The sequence below is a fragment of the Oncorhynchus mykiss genome, chromosome 7, assembly GCF_057628025.1.
Source record: "Oncorhynchus mykiss isolate SJ-2025 chromosome 7, ASM5762802v1, whole genome shotgun sequence".
NCBI lineage: Eukaryota > Metazoa > Chordata > Actinopteri > Salmoniformes > Salmonidae > Oncorhynchus > Oncorhynchus mykiss.
Window position 1 is genome coordinate 3,580,847 of NC_143028.1, and position 21,144 is coordinate 3,601,990.

Sequence of the window (21,144 nt, forward strand, 5' to 3'; positions counted from 1 at the left end):
TCTGGAAGGTTCTCCCATCTCCACAGAGGAACTCTGTCAGAGTGACCATCGGGTTCTTGGTCACCTCCCTGACCAAGGACCTTCTCCCTGACTGCTCAGTTTGGCCAGGCGTCCAGCTCTAGGAAGAGTCTTGGTGGTTCCAAACGTCTACCATTTCAGAATGATGGAGGCCACTTTTCTTGGGGACCTTCAATGCTGCAGGACTTTTTTGGTACCCTTCCCCAGATCTGTGCCTCAACATAATCCTGTCTCGGAGCGCTACAGACAATTCCTTCGACCTCATGGCTTGGTTTTTGCTCTGACATGCACTGTCAACTGTGGGATCTTACATAGACAGGTGTGTCTCTTTCCTAATCATGTCCAATCAAGTTGTAGAAACATCTCAAGGATGATCAATGGAAACAGGGTGCACCTGAGCTCAGTTTTGGGTCTCATAACAAAGGGTCTGAATACTTATGTAAATAAGGTATTTTTTTATTTTTTTATTATAAATTTGCAAACATTTCTAAAAACCTGTTTTTGCTGTGTCGTTATGGGGTATTGCGTGTAGCTTGATGAGGGGAGAAAAATATTTTATCAATTTAAGAAGGCTGTAACGCAACAAAATGTGGAAAAAATTGCAGGGGTCTGAATGCACTGTATATAGCCAGTAGCCAATACGCTCTTAGAAAGCCCCTCTCAGAGCTGCCACTCAGATGACAGAGAATGAGAGGTGCTTTCTAAGAGTCACTTCCCCTTCCTCTCTGTTTTGATGTGGGGTTTCAGTGAGTGCTGTCTGTTGAGGTCAAATAATATTCTCTGTCTATTTAACCCCATTGGCACAGAGGAATGCATGGCAGCCCAGCTAGCACATAACGTTCTGAGAACCATATGTTTCTTAGAGCTTGGTGAGAGCGTGGTTGTCCTATGGTTATTTTGCATACAACCTTCCCACAACTTTCTGGGAATGGTGCAGAATAGTTGCTTGGCTTTGGAACGTTCTCAGCACATTTAAGGAACTTGACAAAATAACGTTATTTTCTTGGTATTTCATTACATTAACAGAACGTTTCCTAAAAGTTCAAACATGGTTACGTTTAATAAACATTTTGGTAATGTTCTGGGAACGTTCTGGAAATGGTTTAACATTGGGAATGTTCTCAAATAGTTCATTGACTTTAATTCTGATGAATGTACTTTTCTGGTTTTGAACGATTACAGTAATTTGTCATGGAGGGAAACAGCCAGAGGCACCTACCACCTTGATGTTTGACCATTTCCATATTAAAACACTTTACATCATTTTGTTCAGAACCGGTTACCTACTCTTTCATAACCTTTCAACATCAAGCATGTTTCCCTTCAAAACACCTTCACAAATTCATTCATAAGTAATCAATGTATTTTAGTTTCAGCCTGCAAACCTTCAACACCATATCTATGAGTAATAATACTGGGGTGGAACGAGAGACCATAGGGCATTTTGTTACTGTCAAACCTGTGTCCCTCTCACCTTTAAAAAACAATCAGAACAATTGCAATAAAAATAAAGCTGTGTGTCCCTCAAAGCTGCAAGGATGGAATGTGGACAAGCAACACGCAAAGCAGTCTGGGAAATGTTAATAAATAACAAAGGGAATTGAATAATTAGAACACTATTGTTAGAATGATCATAGGCTCTCCTTAGGAGTTCCATTAACCAGTTTGTTCTCCACTTCCTCAGTGTCAGAGGAGCCGTGGGACATATTCACGTTATTGTGGTAATGAGCTGAAATGGTCATTTCCCCTGAAAGCTGAGTGATCACAGAGCGTTGAAACAACAGCTGTTTGTGTCTGAGAGACATGTATAAGGGGACAGAACATACGATGGGGGAGCTAACAGTCTTCAATATGAGGAGCACATCAGTTTGGATTCTAATGTGACCATGTTAATGGCGTGTGAGCAATGCTAGCCTGGTGACCTGGTCTGGAGCATAAAGATTGGTGTTCCTCTAAGCTAATACTCAGTGGCAAACAGGGTCTTGATTTTTGAGTCATGTCGATGGTCTGGGTTCTGAACCTTGTAGGTTTTATGGTACAATATTTCCATTCCGTGTAGGTTTAGGTTACATTAGTTCTGTAACTTGGAACATCAGTCAGATGTGTTTTCTATGAATAAAGCACACTATGTTAAATGTATTACATATTACACATGCCTTCTTTTTATGCAAAATAACCCTCCCACAAACAGACGCCACAGGCTCGTGATTGTACTGTGGTTTGATGGATGGAGGGTATGTGTCCTGTGTCATGTCATTCCTGATGTATCCTGATATGACTGATGCTTGTCGTTACTGACTCTCCATACAGAGCTCTGTTGATTGGAGTGTCTCATGCACACAGACACACACACACACACATGCACACTTTCTGGAATTTCTTAAAGTGCCTCTTGCATGTTTTCATTATGCATGTTAGAGACGCTGGCTAAATATAGATACGTTTCTCACCCTTCATTAGTTCTGCAGGCTCTCCTCAGATTTTGTTGTGATGGTCTTTCGTGTCGAACCAATCATCGATTTATGCCCATCAACACACACCCTGTGTAACTAATGGAGTGGCTGAGATGTTCTAGGAATGAGACTCAGTTAGTCAGTGAAAGCATAGGGATGTGTGTTAGTTATAATATTGAAGGCAATTTATTCGCATTCCACGTTTTATATTGACTGATTGATTTTTGCCCTTAGCTGTTTTATAACCATACCAATTAGGCAAATATGTCTCTCTCTCTCTCTCTCTCTCAATTTTAATTTAATGGCTGTATTGGCATGGGAAACAAATGTTAACATTGCCAAAGCAAGTGAAGTAAATAATAAACACTCACTGTCAACTGAGTTTACTTTCATATTTGTATGAACATAACAAGATTCAACAACTGAGACATAAACTGAACAAGTTCCACAGACATGTGACTAACAGAATAATAATAATAAGGCTATGCTCACTGAGTCTGTACATTGTCAAATCTTTCCTTAATTTTGGGTCAGTCACAGTGGTCAGGTATTCTGCCACTGTGTACGCTCTGTTTAGGGCCAAATAGCATTCTAGTTTGCTCCGTTTTTTTATGAATTCTTTCCAATGTGTCAAGTAATTATCTTCTTGTTTTCTCATGATTTGGTTGGGTCTAATTGTGTTGCTGTCCTGGGGCTCTGTGGGGTGTGTTTATGTTTGTGAACAGAGCCCCAGGACCAGCTTGCCTAGGGGACTCTTCTAGGGGGTTCATCTCTCTTTAGGTGATGGCTTTGTTACGCAAGGTTTGGGAATGGCTTTCTTTTAGGTGGTTGTTCATAGACAGGATAACAGTCTAATAGTCTTCCCTTCTCTTCCTCCCTCAATCCCTCCGTAAACAGGATAACAGTCTAATAGTCTTCCCTTCTCTTCCTCCCTCAATCCCTCCGTAGACAGGATAACAGTCTAATAGTCTTTCCCCCTTCTCTTCCTCCCTCAATACCTCCGTAGACAGGATTCTAATAACAGTCTAATAGTCTTCCCTTCTCTTCCTCCCTCAATCCCTCCGTAGACAGGATAACAGTCTAATAGTCTTCCCTTCTCTTCCTCCCTCAATCCCTCCGTAGACAGGATTCTAATAACAGTCTAATAGTCTTTTCCCTTCTCTTCCTCCCTCAATCCCTCCGTAGACAGGATTCTCATAACAGTCTAATGGTCTTCCCTTCTCTTCCTCCCTCAATCCCTCCGTAGACAGGATTCTAATAACAGTCTAGGTGACAGGTACAGTTGAAGCACCAGTGCTTCTGAGAACACTGTCCTGAGGCGACACAGCAAGGATTTGTCACATATAGGAGACACTTCTAGTGAGGAAGTGATTCACTTGTCTGTCTGACTGTGCCAACTGTCAGTGTATCTACTCTACCATGAATAAATAACATGCTCATTTTCCTTCAGCTTGAGTCAGTGGATGGGGGTGGCATGTGCCACACTCTGTGGCTTATGTCCCTGGCAGGCAGATGTCTCAGCCAGCTTATGTTTAACCAGGGCCCAGATGTCGTGCACTGCTTGTCAAAATGATGCTTCATGGTTGCCAGACTTGGTATAGCTCCCGAGTGGTGCAGCGGTCTAAGGTACTACATTGCAGTGGAAGAGGTGTCACTACAGTCCCTGGTTTGTATCCAGGCTGTATCACATCTGGCCATAATTGGGTGTCCCATAGGGCGGCACACAATTGACCATGAGTTGCCTGGGGTAGGTTGTCATTGTAAATAAGAATTTGTTCTTAACTGACTTGCCTAGTTTAATAAAAAATATAGAAGGTACCTTTAGCTCCCAGGAGATTGACTGGGGATGTGGGGTTAGAGTTTCAGAAGTAATGGTTCCAATCTGTGAGTCGATAAAAGTTTAAAACCATATCAGAATACAAGAAGAGCTTTGTTTTGTGTTACTCCCTGACACCTGACACTTCTGGATTCTGGTTTTGATTGATAGTGCCCTCAGGCTGTATGCTGGTTGGACAGCCTAGTTTAAATGCACTCTACTCTTCTTGACCATGTTGATTCACAGGTTTCATGGCTTCCAGAATCTATTCTCAACATTCCAGGGAAATATCGCTCAAATGCTCTTTACTCCTGAAGTCCTGGAAGGCCTAATCTCAGAACCCAGAACCAAATCTCCTGTGCACTGGCCAGCTACTCCTTTGACGTTAACATAACAATCTGTCACGAGAGACCTACCTTCCCTGTATGGCTTCGTAAAGGGTCTCTCAGCACCTCCACATTTAACCTTACATCCAACAATAACAGTGTATGAAAACATCTCACCACTTCTCCAGCCTGTACCACTGCGTTGTTTTTCTAGAACATGGCCCTGTTGATATGTTAGCAATGAAGTCGGTACAGAGAACACGCGTGTGAGCGGAGATTTGCACCCCTAATTACATGGATGAATGAAGTGAATCAAAGAAGTACTTCATGCAGCAGAATAATTGGGTGTTTTAATGTCATGGAGCAACAGCTGAAAACAAGACATTTTTTTATGGCTGATTTAATGACCAGTGGTTGTGTTCTAAGAGATTTTATAGATGCTTAGCAATGGCTGAGCGCCCTTTATAAGGATCATTTAAGGGTTTTGAAATAGCTATTGTGTCAAACCCAGTGAGCAATGTCATTAAAATAAATATGAAACGTTCATTTCATACTTTAATCTGAGTTATCCCGTAAGAGAGCTAATGAGTTTGTCTCTTATCCTTAGAAACATCAGAAACACCATCAGAGCTTCACTAATCATTTTCTCAGTTCCTTTTGCATTACAATCCCTTTGCTTAAGTAGGCTGCACACAAGTTAAGGATTTTAGACTCAAAGACCCCTTGGAGTGACATGTAATGCCACTTGTTAATTTGTACATTTTCATTCCGAGAATTAAATGGGTCAAAATTGATCAAAGCTGTGTCTGGGTTCAGGAAATGACTCTCTACAATGACTGGCAGACCATGAAATAGGTTACCTTTCTGCAGTGGATTTTGATTCAGTGTCATGGTCATTCAAATTCTGTGTAGGCTGCAGATGGTTCAGTGAGTGGAATTGATTAGGCTACTTGAAGTAGTGCCAATTGAAAGCAAGTATACTGTACAAACAAATATTCACATCAGCTTTCAGTGATTTCAAGTTGTCTTTTTTCCTTGCCAGTTCCAATATCTGTATCTAACAGAGATCCCATCTCTTATGGATACCCTCTATAACTGCATTATAATTCAGCACTAAGGCACGGAGGTTGGCTAACATACTACGGCCAACCTACCACAAACCCATGAGGTGACTTAATTGCTATTAGAAACTGGTTACCAATGTAATTAGAGCAGTAAAAATAAATGCTTTGTCATACTCGTGTTATACGGTCGGATATACCACGGCTGTCAGCCAATCAGGGGCAGTAGCATAGCCTAGTGATTAGCGCATTGAACTAATAACCGAAAGGTTGCAAGTTCAAATCACCTAGCTGACAAGGTACAAATCTGTTGTTCTGCCCCTGAACAAGGCAGTTAACCCACTGTTCCTAGGCTGTCATTGAAAAGTTGAATTTGTTCTTAGCTGACTTGCCTAGTTAAATTAAGGTAAAATAAAAAATCAGCATTCAGGGCTCAAACAACCCAGTTTATAATTAATATTTTAAACCTGGGGTTTGTTCAGGAGGATGAAACATTATTGAACGTTCAGAGAGAAACATGGAAGTCAACTAATGTGGCTCAACTTGTTTATTTGGATCCCCATGAACTTTTGCAGAAGCAGCAGCTACTCCTCCAGGGGTAAAAAAGATGCAATACATTTTTAAAAAAGTCACACAAATGTTAAATACAACGATATATAAATACAAAATAAAATAACATTCAAACAATACAACAACAAATAATGTGTGTGTTGAGAGTGTCTGTACAGTATGTGCTTGTTTGTGTCCCTTGCCGTTCCATGTTTACCCCACAGAGAGGCAGTATTGGACTTTAAGCAAGGAGAAAAAAGTGTGCGCCTATTTTTGGTCAAAGAAATGGGTAGATGGATCAAGTAAGTAAAGTATATGTTTTAGGTTACATTAAACTATATATATTTAAGACGTTTTTAGCTTATTTGATCATTTAAAAAATGTGTATAGGCCTATCAAATTTGGAAAATGTCGGTCAGCCTAATTCAATTGTAGTCGAAATGTGACACTCCCAACGAATATAGAGATGTAAAATAGTCTAAATCAGAGCCAGACTGAGGGCATTCTGACATCAGCAGTCCAAAAGGGGATGAGACCCTCGGAAGGAAGAGGCGGTTTGTGATGATGTCACAGGATGCCACCGTAGTGGATCAATTTCAATTTGAAGCTCGAGCTCCTCTCCTCGCTTTTACCGTAGAGCACACTGGATTGAACCATTAGTGAACGGACAACCGGACTATTGGGCTCTGGGAAAAGGGTCGGGAAAAGCAGAATTCGCTCTTTTCTTCTCATTTGAAGGCGACATTTCTCAGTAAGGTAAGACACATTTTAATGAATTCCAGTCCAGCAGAATGACAGATTGGAATCATTTCTGGTCTCTTTCTGGAATTGGTTCTGATTGGGTTTGGGTAGGGTATCAAGGTGGATCAGAGTAAAACTGTCTACACAAATAGGCCTAATGATAATAAAGTGATAGTATATTGTTGATTGTTAAGATTGGGTCAAGAGCTAATAAAGCTTGATCAACCATGCAGAGTTCCTCTGAAGAACAGTTGTTTAAACATCACGGTTTACGTCCACTGTTGCTGTTGTTGTTTTTGTTGTTGTTGTTATCTGCATTTTTATGTAAGAGGGAGTTTGAAAATGACGAAATGCTAAGGGATAATATGGTTTAGATAGACAGGGCTGGCCATGGTGTGATGCAGCACGGCAGGAATATATGCACTTCTAGAAAGAAAACTTCACGACAGGCAGGGAGACTATATGGACAAAGGAAATAACACATATCAACGGCTATATCCTTCACACACGAGGTGATACTATAGAAGTTTCATCGCTTTTCTACCAACTTGTCATCTTGTTATTTTAATGTTCTTTCTTTTGAGCATTACAATGCCACACATTGGCTGGTTGGCAAGTTGCGCAGCTTCACTGTTCTATGATGACATTGGTCCTTCTCAGGGTAATAGAACCTTCACTAGCTGTTGTCAGGGAGATTCAGACAGTTTGGAGTATGTCTGGAAGACACTTCTTGATGCCTGCTGAATGGCGCACACTGCCTGTTACGAAATAGTCTGGACTGCAGATGTCTGCTGGCAAACGTCTCATTGCCATGGTTACGTGGTTACAAAAGCACCATGGTCAGTCTAAACAGATTGATATAAGGCTTTGGTTCTGACTTCAGAAGCAGCACCATGTAAAATGTACACACATTGGTGATTGGTTTTGCTGCAATTCATTGATGTGAAAAGATTCCATTCCAAAGAGATGAGATGTGAGAGTACACACACACACTGACAAAAGGTTTATCTTATTTCAATACTATACAGATGCAGGCGGTGCTTGACTTGGGCAGGAGCTCACCGGAGCTGAGTACCGGCACCTCAACGTTTCTACTGCTTGAGCTCCTGTTCTTCATATAGAACATTACCTCAACAGTGTTGTGGAGCTCCTGCATCTAAATATCAACAGTACAGGCACCTATTTCAGTCCAAGTCAAGCACTGGTTGCAGGGCATGCTGTAACAAAAAGAGTGCAACAACACTTTCATCTTCAGGTGTCTGAGCTACACAGTGGAATGGGCTTGGTGCCCCTGAAGTGCCCCTTTAAGAGAGAAAGCACTGTGTGGTGACCAGTGTGTTGGACAGTGGAAAGGTTTGGGTACATTTCCAGGGGTCTGTTGGAGAAGGACATAAGTTAAACAAACTGTCAGAGGGTTGACAAGTGCTTCCTGATTTAGGAGGGCTGGGATGGGGCTACTGCAGGAAAGTGAGAAGGAGAGGGGGAAGAAAGAGAGAGAGGGATAGAGAGAGACAGGGAGAGGAGAAGGAGAGAGAGAGGATGGTAGGGGGGAGGGGGGTAAATACCTCCATGTTTCCTTGGTTCTGCCAAGCTCTCTCTCTCCTCACCCCCTCATGAATTCCATTAATTTGGTACTGTAGAACCTTTGGGGTGTTGGCCGACTCAACCCTTCATGTTATGACCCAGGAAAGCTTGGAGAGGAAACCCTGACATGTCTCTCAGGCCCCTCCCTGCTGTTCCTCCCTGGTGCTTCAGGAAGGGCACAAGGTTATCATGGTTGGGCCTGCTGTTATTCTGCTTGGCTTCAGAGAAGAGAAGTGCTTTTGTCTTATTGCCAAGCTGATGGTTTAAACCTGACGCTGCATGTTTGGGGAACGACCGTTGCTAGCTCTGTTTTTGTTTTAGAAAAAGATAGCTAATGCATTAATATCCAGAGGTGGGAGTTTGAGTAGCCCAGATCCTTGTGGATTTATATAAATATTTGGACATTGACCAAGTTATTATCATTTTGGCTCCGTACGCCACCACAATGGATTTGGAAGGAAACACAGCATATTGGAGTTGAAAATAAATTAAATTGAAATTAAATAATGAATGTGACTTTAATTTGAGGGTATTTACCTCCAAATCGGGTGAACGGTGCAGAAATGACAGCACTTTTTATATGTGACCCCCCAATTTTAGGGGCTCAAAGTCATTGGACAAACTAACATAATCATAAATTAAATTGTGAGTTTAAAAAAATATTTTGCAGTCAATAACTGCCTGAAGTGTGTAACCCATAGACATCACCAGATGCTGAGTTTCTTCTCTGCTGATGCTCTGCCAGGCCTTTACTGCAGCTGTCTTCAGTTCCTGCTTGTTCTTGGGGCATTTTGCCTTCAGTTTTGCCTTCTGCAAGGGAAGTGCATGCTCAATTGGATTCAGGTCAGGTGATTGACTTGGCCATTGCAGAACATTCCACTTCTTTGCCTTAAAAAAGCATTGGGTTGCTTTCGCAGTATGCTTCGGGTCATTGTCCATCTGCACTGTGAAGCGACGTCCAATGAGTTTTGAAGCATTTGGCTGAATCTGAATACAAGGGAACCAATTCCATTGGCAGCCATATATGGCCATAACACCCCCTCCACCATGATTCACAGATGAGGTGGTATGCTTCGGATCATGAGCAGTTCCTTCCCTTCTGCATACTCTTCTCTTTCCATCTGTCTGGTACAAGTGGATATTTGTCTCATCTGTCCATAGGATGTTGTTCCAGAACTGTACAGGTTTTCTTAGATGTTATCTGGCAAACTCTAATCTGGTCTTCCTGTTTTTGAGGCTTACCAGTGGTTTACATCTGGTGCTAAACCGTCTGTATTTACTCTGGTGAAGTTTTCTCTTGATTGTTGACTTTGACACAGATACACCTACCTCCTGTGGAGTGTTCTTGATCTGGACAACTGTTGTGAAGGGGTTTCTTTTCACCAGGGAAATAATGATTCTGTCATCCATCACAGTTGTTTTCCGTGGTCTTCCGGGCCTTTTGGTGTTCCTGAGCTCACCAGTGTGTTCTTTCTTTTTCAGAATGTACCAAATCGTTGATTTGGCCACACCTCATGTTTTTGCTCTCTCTCTGATGGGTTTGTTTTGAAATGTCAACCTCATGATGGCTTGCTTCACTGGCAGTGACAGACTTCATGTTGAGGGTTAACAGCAACAGAGTCCAAATGCAAATGCCACACTTGAAATCAACTCTAGATCTTTCATCTGATTACTTATAAATGAACTAATGAGGGAATAACACACAGCTAGCCATGGAACAGCTGAGCAGCCAATTTCCAATGACTTTTGGTCCCTTAAAATGGGGTCACATATAAAAAGTGCTGTAATTCCTACACCATTCACCCGATTTGGAGGTAAATACCCTCAAATTAAAGCTGAAAATCTGCCCTTTCAGGTTATATTCTTGAATTGATTTCAACTTTGGTTGACAGTTAAAATAATAATAACTTGATCAATGTCCGAATAGTTCTGGACCTGAATGTATGTGATAGAAGATTTATATTACCCACTACTCGCTATGTACGCTATCTTAGGTTTACGGGTAGTATATTTGTCAGTTGGTGCTGTTCCCTTCACAGATGCTATTGGGCTGCACCTCCATGTGTGATTTATTATTGAGGAAAGGATCAAAGGGGCCGGTTCTGGGTTCAGTTCTGTGTGATTGATGGCTTCATCACATCAACACGTGTCTCTTTAATGCTTTCAAACCAAAACAAGTGTATTTGGAAATAGACTCAGACATCTTGTTTACTGACATGGATGTGATAAGGTAGTTGGCTATGTCAGTGGTGACATAAGCAGGGGCGCAACTTTGGTTTTAGAAGTGTGTGAGGGGGGACATTAATATTTGTTTTACGCATGGGCCTAAAGCAGATAGTTGCCTTGTTTTGTATCACATTCCAATGGTAAAACTGGGGGACAAAAATACAATTTCAGAATGTGTGGGGGGGGGGGCATGTCCCCCTTGTCCACAGTGAAAGTTGCGCCCCTGGACATAACAGTCATATAAGTGACAATGTCATTGATAATAATGTAATTAATTTATCATATGAGTGACATAGCATTCAATCATATGAATGGTTAATCTAGATCCATCTATAAAGGTCTTCTTGAAAAAAACTTGTTTTAGTGTATTATTATGACTGTGATCTCTCTCCCTCTTCTCCCTGTTTCTCTCTGAGACCGATAGGGGGATTATTGCAAGCAGTCTTGGCTCTGAGCCGTAGATAGCAGTTCGCTTGGCTGGGAGTGAAATTTTCCTCTCAGTAAAACCCCTTCCACTGTTCACAGACCTGCTGACCTGTCTCTATCTCTCCTCCAGGACCCGTTGACAGCAGAGCCAGGATGGATGCTAACGGCATATTCTCACTTCTGTTGCTGTGTTCTGTCACTGAGGTAATATACTCAACCCAAGTTGTGAAGTCATTTACCCTTTGTCCTCGATATGCCTTTTATAAACTCACTGTGGCATGCAGAGTGAATATGGTTGTTCTTGAAAGTCGTTAAAACATGATCATAACTCATATTTAACTCAAATCCACACTTTCACTCTCTTGATTTGGTTTGATATTCTAAAATACTCTGTCCGTGAGTGTATCGTTTCCTCTGAGTGTTAGCCATTTTTTTCACAGCTGTGTGTGTTGGCGAGCCCTGAGGGGAATGACTCCCAGCAGCACCATACCCAGAACGTCTACCACGACATCGGTGTCACCAGGAACACCATAGTCACTGCTCAGTTTGAGTGCTATCAGAAGATCATGAAAAACGACAAACACAACAAAATAGGTAAGGGTCCCTTAAGGGTGGTGTGGTGCAGGTTGTAATGGGGTAGCTCATTTGTTCAATTTCAATCTCATGATTTGCATGGTAGAGATTTTCAATTTACTCTTAGCATATTCAATTTGAATTTGAAACAATCCTCAGTCTTAACTGAAATGGTCCTAACCCCAGTGAATAGCACCTTCTAAGGAACTGACCTCCTAGTTTCAGTTTCAACTTAAAAGTTTGCTTAAAGGGATACTTCTGGATTTTGGCTAAATCTATTTCCCTAGAGTCAGATGAACTTGTGGATACCATTATTATGTGTGCAGCATGAAGGAAGTTAGAGGTCGTTTCGCGAACCAATGCTAACTAGCGTTAGCATGATGACTATGGGTATCTGCTAGCATGCTCATTGCCAAAATCCCAAAGTATCCCTTTAAACTGCCTGTGTTGTTGTGTCCCTTCACTCAGGGCCAGTTTGTAACAGGACGTGGGATGGCTGGCTGTGCTGGGAGGACACAGAGGCAGGCTTCACTACAAACCAACACTGTCCAGACTACTTCCAAGACTTTGACACAGCAGGTCTGTATTTTGCAATCTGGCTGGTCTCTCCAACCCAACGACATTGAACAGAGATTATTGTATGACTGTATAAGGTAATGTACGAGTCAGCCTGGCTATTCTCTGTTAGGCTTTTAGAGAAATGTCCTTTGCTGTTTTCAACGTTCATTTTAGTATGGATAAAGGGATGAAAGTTATTCCCATGAATGGATATCGTTCTTTTTGAATTAATGCTGTGTTGATTGCTGAGATGAGCAAGTGTCACACCTGTCCACTCTTCTGTTGACTCACGTTGGTTGATGCACTACATCACTCAGCTTCTGTTTCTAATCACCAGAAATGGCATCCAAAGTGTGCAGTGAAACGGGTAATTGGTTTCTACACCCGGAGAGCAACAGGACATGGACAAACTACACCAAATGTACGGCATACACCAGTGCAGGAAGAGTGGTAAGACAAGTGACCTTTTGATAAGCTTTTTAATGTAGTTATGTTGTGGATATTATATTGTAATGCATGTTAGGTTGACATGGTGTATTCTTTCTCAGACAGCGATGAATCTCTACTACCTGGTTCTGATTGGACATGGACTGTCGCTGACGTCATTGTTCTTCTCATTGGGAATATTTTTCCATTTCAAGTAAGTTACTCTGTTAGCCCATAAGTATGCTCCTGTTATATATTTAATTTCATTAACCTTTATTTTAACATGGTGTCATATTGAGACCAAGTGTCTTTTTCAAATGAGCCCTGCACAATATAAACACACATATCAACACAAAACCCAATAAAATACTAAATTACAAAACATGATCATAAAAAACGAACACAATCTTCACTTAGAGCATTCCCCACTACTGATTTAAATTATATAGAAATACACTGCTCAAAAAAAATAAAAGGAACACTTCAACAACACAATGTAACTCCAAGTCAATCACACTTCTGTGAAATCAAACTGTCCACTTAGGAAGCAACACTGATTGACAATAAATGTCACATGCTGTTGTGCAAATGAAATAGACAACAGGTGGAAATTATAGGCAATTAGCAAGACACCCCCAATAAAGGAGTGGTTCTACAGGTGGTGACCACAGACCACTTCTCAGTTCCTATGCTTCCTGGCTGATGTTTTGGTCACTTTTGAATGCTGGCGGTGTTTTCACTCTAGTGGTAGCATGAGAGGGAGTCTACAACCCACATAAGTGGCTCAGGTAGTGCAGCTCATCCAGGATGGCACATCAATGCGAGCTGTGGCAAGAAGGTTTGCTGTGTCTGTCAGCGTAGTGTCCAGAGCATAGAGGTGCTACCAGGAGATAGGCCAGTACATCAGGAGACGTGGAGGAGGCCGTAGGAGGGCAACAACCCAGCAGCAGGACCGCTACCTCCACCTTTGTGCAAGGAGGAGCACTGCCAGAGCCCTGCAAAATTACCTCCAGCAGGCCACAAATGTGCATGTGTCTGCACAAAAAGTCAGAAACAGACTCCATGAGGGTGGTATGAGGGCCCGACGTCCACAGGTGGGGGTTGTGCTTACAGCCCAACACCGTGCAGGACGTTTGGCATTTGCCAGAGAACACCAAGATTGGCAAATTCACCACTGGTGCCCTGTGCTCTTCACAGATGAAAGCAGGTTCACACTAAGCACGTGACAGACGTGACAGAGTCTGGAGACGCCGTGGAGAACATTCTGCTGCCTGCAACATCCTCCAGCATGACCGGTTTGGCGGTGGGTCAGTTATGGTGTGGGGTGGCATTTCTTTGGGGGGTCGCACAGCCCTCCATGTGCTCGCTAGAGGTAGCCTGACTGCCATTAGGTACCGAGATGAGATCCTCAGACCCCTTGTGAGACCATATGCTGGTGCGGTTGGCCCTGGGTTCCTCCTAATGCAAGACAATGCTAGTCCTCATGTGGCTGGAGTGTGTCAGCAGTTCCTACAAGAGGAAGGCATTGATGCTATGGACTGGCCCGCCCGTTCCCCAGACCTGAATCCAATTGAGCACATCTGGGACATCATGTCTCGCTCCATCCACCAACGCCACGTTGCACCACAGACTGTCCAGGAGTTGGCGGATGCTTTAGTCCAGGTCTGGGAGGAGATCCCTCAGGAGACCATCCACCACCTCATCAGGAGCATGCCCAGGCGTTGTAGGGAGGTCATACAGGCACGTGGAGGCCACACACACTACTGAGCCTCATTTTGACTTGTTTTAAGGACATTACATCAAAGTTGGATCAGCCTGTAGTGTGGTTTTCCACTTTAATTTTAAGTGTGACTCCAAATCCAGACCTCCATGGGTTGATAAATTTAATTTCCATTGATAATTTGTGTGTGATTTTGTTGTCAGCACATTCAACTATGTAAAGAAAAAAGTATTTAATAAGAATATTTCATTCATTCAGATCTAGGATGTGTTATTTTAGTGTTCCCTTTATTTTTTTGAGCAGTGTATATAGAAATATGGTGTTTTTCTTACTTTAGATTGAATAATTGAATTATTTTCTATGGAAGAAGGAGGAAAAACTCATTCATAATGGCCTACTCATAAGGAGGCATTAACGACACAAGCGTCATAAATTATGTTGGGAGAATGTAATTATAAGGAGTTGTAGGGAGTTTAACTTGATAAAGATGGTAAACATTGTTCCATCTTCCATTGTTGTCCATTCAACATAAGGATATTTTCTTTCTTTCCCTACCAGGAGTCTAAGCTGCCAGAGGATAACGCTCCACAAAAACCTATTTTTTTCATTTGTGTTGAACTCGGTCATCACCATCATCTGGTTGACAGCGGTGGCTAACAACCAGGGACTAGTACAGAGCAACCCTGTGAGTATGATGACTAACAACCAGGGACTAGTGCAGAGCAACCCTGTGAGTATGATGACTAACAACCAGGGACTAGGACAACAATGGGTTGCATTCGCGTAACAGGCAGCGTTGTGGAGTGCAACGAGAGAGAGGCAGGTCGTTAATGCGTTGGACTAGTTAACTGTAAACTTGCAAGATTGGATCCCCCTGAGCTGACAAGGTGAAAATCTGTTGTTCTGCCCCTGAACAGGCAGTTAACCCACTGTTCCTAGGCCGTCATTGAAAATAAGAATGTGTTCTTAACTGACTTGCCTAGTTAAATAAAGGTATAACAAAATAAAAACATTTTTTAATCGGCAAATCGGCGCCCAAAAATACAGATTTCCGATTGTTATGAAAACTTGATATCGGCCCTAATTAATCGGCCATTCCGATTAATCGGTCAACCTCTAGTTTGGACACACTTACTCATTGGCCTAGAAGGCCAGCATCCCAGAGTCATCTCTTCATTGTTGACGTTGAGACTGGTGTTTTGCGGGTACTATTTATTGAAGCTGCCAGTTGAGGATTTGTGAGGCGTCTGTTTCTCAAACTAGATACTCTAATGTACTTGTCCTCTTGCTCAGTTGTGCACCTGAGCCTCCCACTCCTCTTTCTATTCTGGTTAGAGCCAGTTTGCACTGCTCTGTGAAGGGATTAGTACACAGCATTGTACGAGATCTTCAGTTTCTTGGCAATTTCTCGCGTGGAATAGCCTTCATTACTCAGAACAAGAATAGACTGACGAGTTTCAGAAGAAAGGTCTTTGTTTCTAGCCATTTTGAGCCTGTAATCGAACCCACAAATGCTGATGCTCCAGATACTCAACTAGTCTAAAGAAGGCCAGTTTTATTGCTTCCTTAATCAGCACAACAGTTTTCAGCTGTGAAAACGTAATTGAAAAAGGGTTTACTAATGATCAATTAGCCTTTTAAAATGATAAACTTGGATTAGCTAACACAACGTGCCATTGGAACACAGGAGTGATGGTTGCTGATAATGGGCCTCTGTAGGTCTATGTAGATATTCCATAAAATATCAGCCATTTCCAGCTACAATAGTCATTTACAACATTAACAATGTCTACACTGTATTTCTGATCAATTTGATGTTATTTTAATGGACAAAAAATGTGCTTTTCTTTCAAAAACAAAGACATTTCTAAGTGTCCCCAAACGTTTGAACAGTAGTGTATATTAAAGGTGTAAATATATATTTAATATATAAGGTTTATATATTAAAGGTCCCAACCTGTTTCACAACAACAGAATTAACTTAGGATGTAAATAATGAGCAAAGCATTTCCAAGCTCAGTAGACAAAAATGTCTACTCAACCATAGACTGTTGGTTGACCCTGACCGGGGATATTCCAAGCTGATATTAGTTCTGCTACCCCACCCCCCACCAGGTGAGCTGTAAGGTGATCATGTTTATTCACCTGTACCTGTTTGGCTGTAACTACTTCTGGATGCTGTGTGAGGGCATCTACCTGCACACACTCATCGTCGTGGCTGTGTTCGCCGAGAAACAACACCTCATGTGGTACTACCTGCTTGGATGGGGTACGTGAAGTTACGACAAAACTATTAACTAATGAAACCATTCACTAACTATTACACGATTAAACAACGCTTGCCTTTTTAAGGGACGTTTCTAGAGGTTCATTTCATGTTGAATTACAGTTGTTTTTCCATTATGTCATCCATTAAAATCAATTATTGAATAATCTCCCAGGATTTCCACTCATACCTGCATTGATACATGCAATAGCACGAAGCTACTACTACAATGATAAGTAAGTATTTTGATATCTTTCTCTCTGGTCTTTGATAAGTATGCCATTCTCTGCCACATACAGTAATTCATGGATAAGCGATGTTGTCCACATGAGTCAAATATCTCTTGGCATCTCCTTCTCTCCTCCACAGTTGTTGGATCAGCTCCAACACTTCCCTCCTCTACATTATCCATGGTCCCATCTGTGCTGCCCTGCTGGTGAGCTCTTCTTTAAGCCACAATTCCAAGTACATTAACTAACGTTTATGACCATCCCTGTTCTTCCCCTTGTGTGATCACTGTAAACAGAACCGTCATCAACCTCAGGTCTCCTTTATACTCTGGCTGGGATTTTAAGTACATTTACTTTGGACATAATGGACATGTCTCTGGCAGGACTCATTGGACACATTGGCTTATTTCCAAAATCTCTCTCCTCTCTCCTCTCTCTCTCTCTCTCTGTCTGGCTCTCTCTGTCTCTCTGTCTCTCTCTGTCTCTTCTCCCCCTCCCCATCCCTCCCTCCTACCCCCTTCTCTATCCCTCCCTCCCCCTCTCTCTCCAGGTGAATCTGTTCTTCCTGTTAAACATTGTGCGTGTCCTCATCACCAAACTGAAGGTAATCCACCAACAAGCAGAAGATCATTTCCTCTATTTGCTGTAACAAATGGACTAATAAAGTTGCATTGTATTCTAGGTGACCCATCAAGCTGAATCTAGCCTCTACATGAAGGCTGTGAGAGCCACCCTGATCCTAGTCCCTCTCCTGGGCATCCAGTTTGTCTTGTTCCCCTACAAACCCCAGGGACGCTTCGCCTTGGAGATCTACGACTATATTATGAACATCCTCATGCACTACCAGGTAGGACAACTCTAGAACATTCTCACATTTCTAGAATTCTAGAGACCTTCTAGAACTTCTAAGTCAACTCTAGAAGTTAAGTTAGAGTAGTGTCCCACGCTGGTTAGTGTTATCTTCTTTGTGTTGAAGTATCCTCTTTCTATCCTCAGGGTCTCCTGGTTGCCACCATCTTCTGCTTCTTCAATGGGGAGGTAAGACGGGATATTACGTTATTCTGAACTAACTCTATGTCAGAAAGCTGAGCTGATGCAACCATAATTACTTTGATAAGGTGTCACGTTGGAGCAATGTAAACTGTTGTCCGATGGGACTTTCTTTCTTCCAGGTCCAAGGTGTTTTGCGAAGGCACTGGAACCAGCAGAGGATCCAGTTTGGCAGTAACTTTGCCCACGCAGATGTCTTCCGCTCAGCCTCATACGTGGCGTCATCCCTGACGGAGGTGCATCGCTGCTACAGCATCGACGGGCACACCGAACACATGAACGGCAAGAACAGCTACCACGACGTCGAGACGGTGACACCCACCATACTCCGGTCGGACAACCCGTTTGCCTGAGGCTGAAGGTCGGAAGTCGTGGGTCTTGGGTCTGTACAGTTACACAGTGGCAGTTAAACTTTTAGTTGAAATGGCTGCAGACAATTTGGAACTCTTTTCCCACCATATTCTAGAACATTTTCTCAAACTTCTTGGCAGTAGCCTTCACAGCAATTGGATGATGGTGAAAAAGTACATGAACGTTTATAGGGAGCACTACTCAGCCTCTTGATCTGGTCAATACAGTTACCTTCAACTGATCCACTTTAACTTCACGAGGACGGAATAGGCACTTAACTAGAGACACCTGTGTAAAGGCATGGACACTACCTACACTACCTTAAGGGTTTTAGTGTGAGGAATGGACACTACCTACACTACCTTAAGGGTTTTAGTGTAAGGAATGGACACTACCTACACTACCTTAAGGGTTTTAGTGTGAGGAATGGACACTACCTACACTACCTTAAGGGTTTTAGTGTAAGGAATGGACACTACCTACACTACCTTAAGGGTTTTAGTGTAAGGAATCAATCTTGCCGTTTCATCCTGTGGACTGAAGAGCCTGCAACTGCACAACAACCTCTGACCCAAGAGCCTGAGACTCTACAACAACTTCTGACCCAAGAGCCCGAGACTCTACAACAACCTCTGACCCAAGAGCCTGAGACTCTACAACAACCTCTGACCCAAGAGCCTGAGACTCTACAACAACCTCTGACCCAAGAGCCTGAGACTCTACAACAACCTCTGACCCAAGAGCCTGAGACTCTACAACAACCTCTGACCCAAGAGGAGTACAGTGCAATGAACTTGTTGGGCCTACTGGTGATATAATGACTTCCATTCTGTAAAGGACAAAGGAAACCTAATGTACATGGACCTTAAGCACTGGATTATGTATTAAGATTGGCAGGCTCGTTATGGCTCTCTTTATGACAAGACAAGTAACTAAACGTCACAGTGGATTTTTTTGATACAGTGTACAGTTACAATTGTTTTATTTTACAGCCATTAGCATTGAATGTGTTATCATGTGTTGTTGTCTGTGGTTTGAATTTGCATGGTCATTGATGGCTACTTATTTATAACTATGTTACAGTAGTACAAGATGGACCACCCATTAGAATGTTCATTTCCTGTCAGTGTATTTCCCTGTCCAGCGGTCTTCTCCCTTCTGTCTAGACTAGGGTTTAGTCCCTCTGTGGGAGTTTATGTCTGGCACATAAAATGACCTTGGTTTTGCCTCAGTTTTATCTGTCATAGTTGAATGTATGTAAGTCTTGTTTAAGTATGTTAAGTATTTTTTTTCATAGAGTTGCTTCATATCCAAATGCTGGAGAGAATTCTGCTCACACGTGGAGACTTAATGTGGAGGGAGAGAGAGCGCTGAGAGAGAGAGAGAGAGAGAGAGGGGGAGAGGGAGGCAGAGAGTGGGGTGAAGAGAGGGAGAAAGAGAGAGAGATGGGGAGAGAGAGAGAGAGAGAGAGAGACGGGGGGAGCGAGAGAGAGAGAGAGGGAGACGGGGGAGCGAGAGAGAGAGAGAGAGAGACGGGGGGAGCGAGAGAGAGAGAGAGAGACGGGGGAGAGAGAGAGAGAGAGAGAGAGAAGGGAGGGAGAGAGGGGGAAGGAGGCAGAGAGTGGGGTGGAGAGAGAGAGAGAAGGGAGGGAGAGAGGGGGAAGGAGGCAGAGAGTGGGGTGGAGAGAGAGAGAGAGAGACGGGGGGAGCGAGAGAGAGAGAGAGAGACGGGGGGAGAGAGAAGGACAAAGTGTTTGTGTTTCCTGTATATTTCAATATGTATGTCTATGGATATGCCATTATAGAAATACAACATGTTCAAGGAGGAGTCTATAGGGTATTTATGTTTCTCACTACTCAAGTGAGTTACCTATCAACCGTGAGTTACCTATCAATCGTGGTATGTCATGTGGATTTTGTCAGCACTGTTTTCATTAACTTTGTTGTAGTATTGTATACCTTGATATTGTAGAGCTGCAGTTCTGTTTTCATTATACATGATAACTGATGGCTGGGTCTGACATGTATTATGGATGGTGTCTGAACTCATTGTAATGTTCATTTGGTCTTTGGTAGTCAGGAACAGGATATAGAATTCAGAACAAACTGTTTTGTGTTCCACTCAATTCTGAGTTTTACTTAGGAACGCTTCAGGCATGTTTCTCTGTTCTTCTATGAATCTAATGTTTTTCCTTGCGCTGAGTGTTGACATTGTACAGGTGCCAAACTGTTTATTCTTTTTATTGTGGAGAATGCTGTACTGAATGCTTGTGAAGTGTAATGCAATTATAGGTCATTAACAAACGTTGCTCTGACACTTCTGGTTTGTGTTATTCTGTACTGAGTTGTGAAACCAACACTGATGGGCCGTGGTGTACGCAGTGTACACACACACACACTCACTCACACACGCGCACACACACACTCACACACACACACACACACACACACACACACACAGATGAGAGACATACAGTACACAGTCCTAGACAAGCTGTTGGTCCATAGTGGAAGTGTATCAAAACTGTCTGTGTGGTCTAAGCAATGTGTAGCCTGGCTTTAAATCATTCTCCTCTTAAATGAAGTCAATGGTCATTTCAGCACTTCAAACAACATGTGTGCTTTTGTTTTATTGGACATGATGCATGTCTGTTTTATCATCATCTGTGCTTTGAACAAATCTGCTATTGCATGAAATTAGTATTGATTGCTACACTACAAACACTCCTATTTGTATTGATTCATTGGATTCATATGAGATCTAGAATCC

At 42.5% G+C, this 21,144-nt stretch overlaps 1 protein-coding gene across 2 annotated transcripts; it reads left to right on the forward strand.

Moving 5' to 3' along the window:
* Positions 1–6,498: 6,498 nt before the first annotated feature.
* Positions 6,499–20,691, forward strand: LOC110527248 (calcitonin gene-related peptide type 1 receptor). 2 transcript variants are annotated; one of them, XM_036982269.2, is made up of 14 exons: positions 6,499–6,979; positions 11,331–11,404; positions 11,641–11,794; positions 12,242–12,352; positions 12,669–12,781; positions 12,880–12,971; positions 15,036–15,162; positions 16,593–16,746; positions 16,919–16,979; positions 17,113–17,179; positions 17,524–17,577; positions 17,656–17,820; positions 17,970–18,011; positions 18,146–20,691. In XM_036982269.2, exons 2-14 carry the CDS (start codon positions 11,354–11,356, stop codon positions 18,374–18,376), a joined length of 1,422 nt encoding a protein of 473 aa, XP_036838164.1. In that variant the 5' UTR covers positions 6,499–6,979; positions 11,331–11,353; the 3' UTR covers positions 18,377–20,691. The 2 variants fall into 2 exon arrangements, with proteins under 2 accessions (XP_036838164.1, XP_090095944.1); XM_090239818.1 differs by having other exon boundaries at positions 6,795–6,979; positions 15,036–15,207.
* The last annotated feature ends 453 nt before the right edge of the window (positions 20,692–21,144 follow it).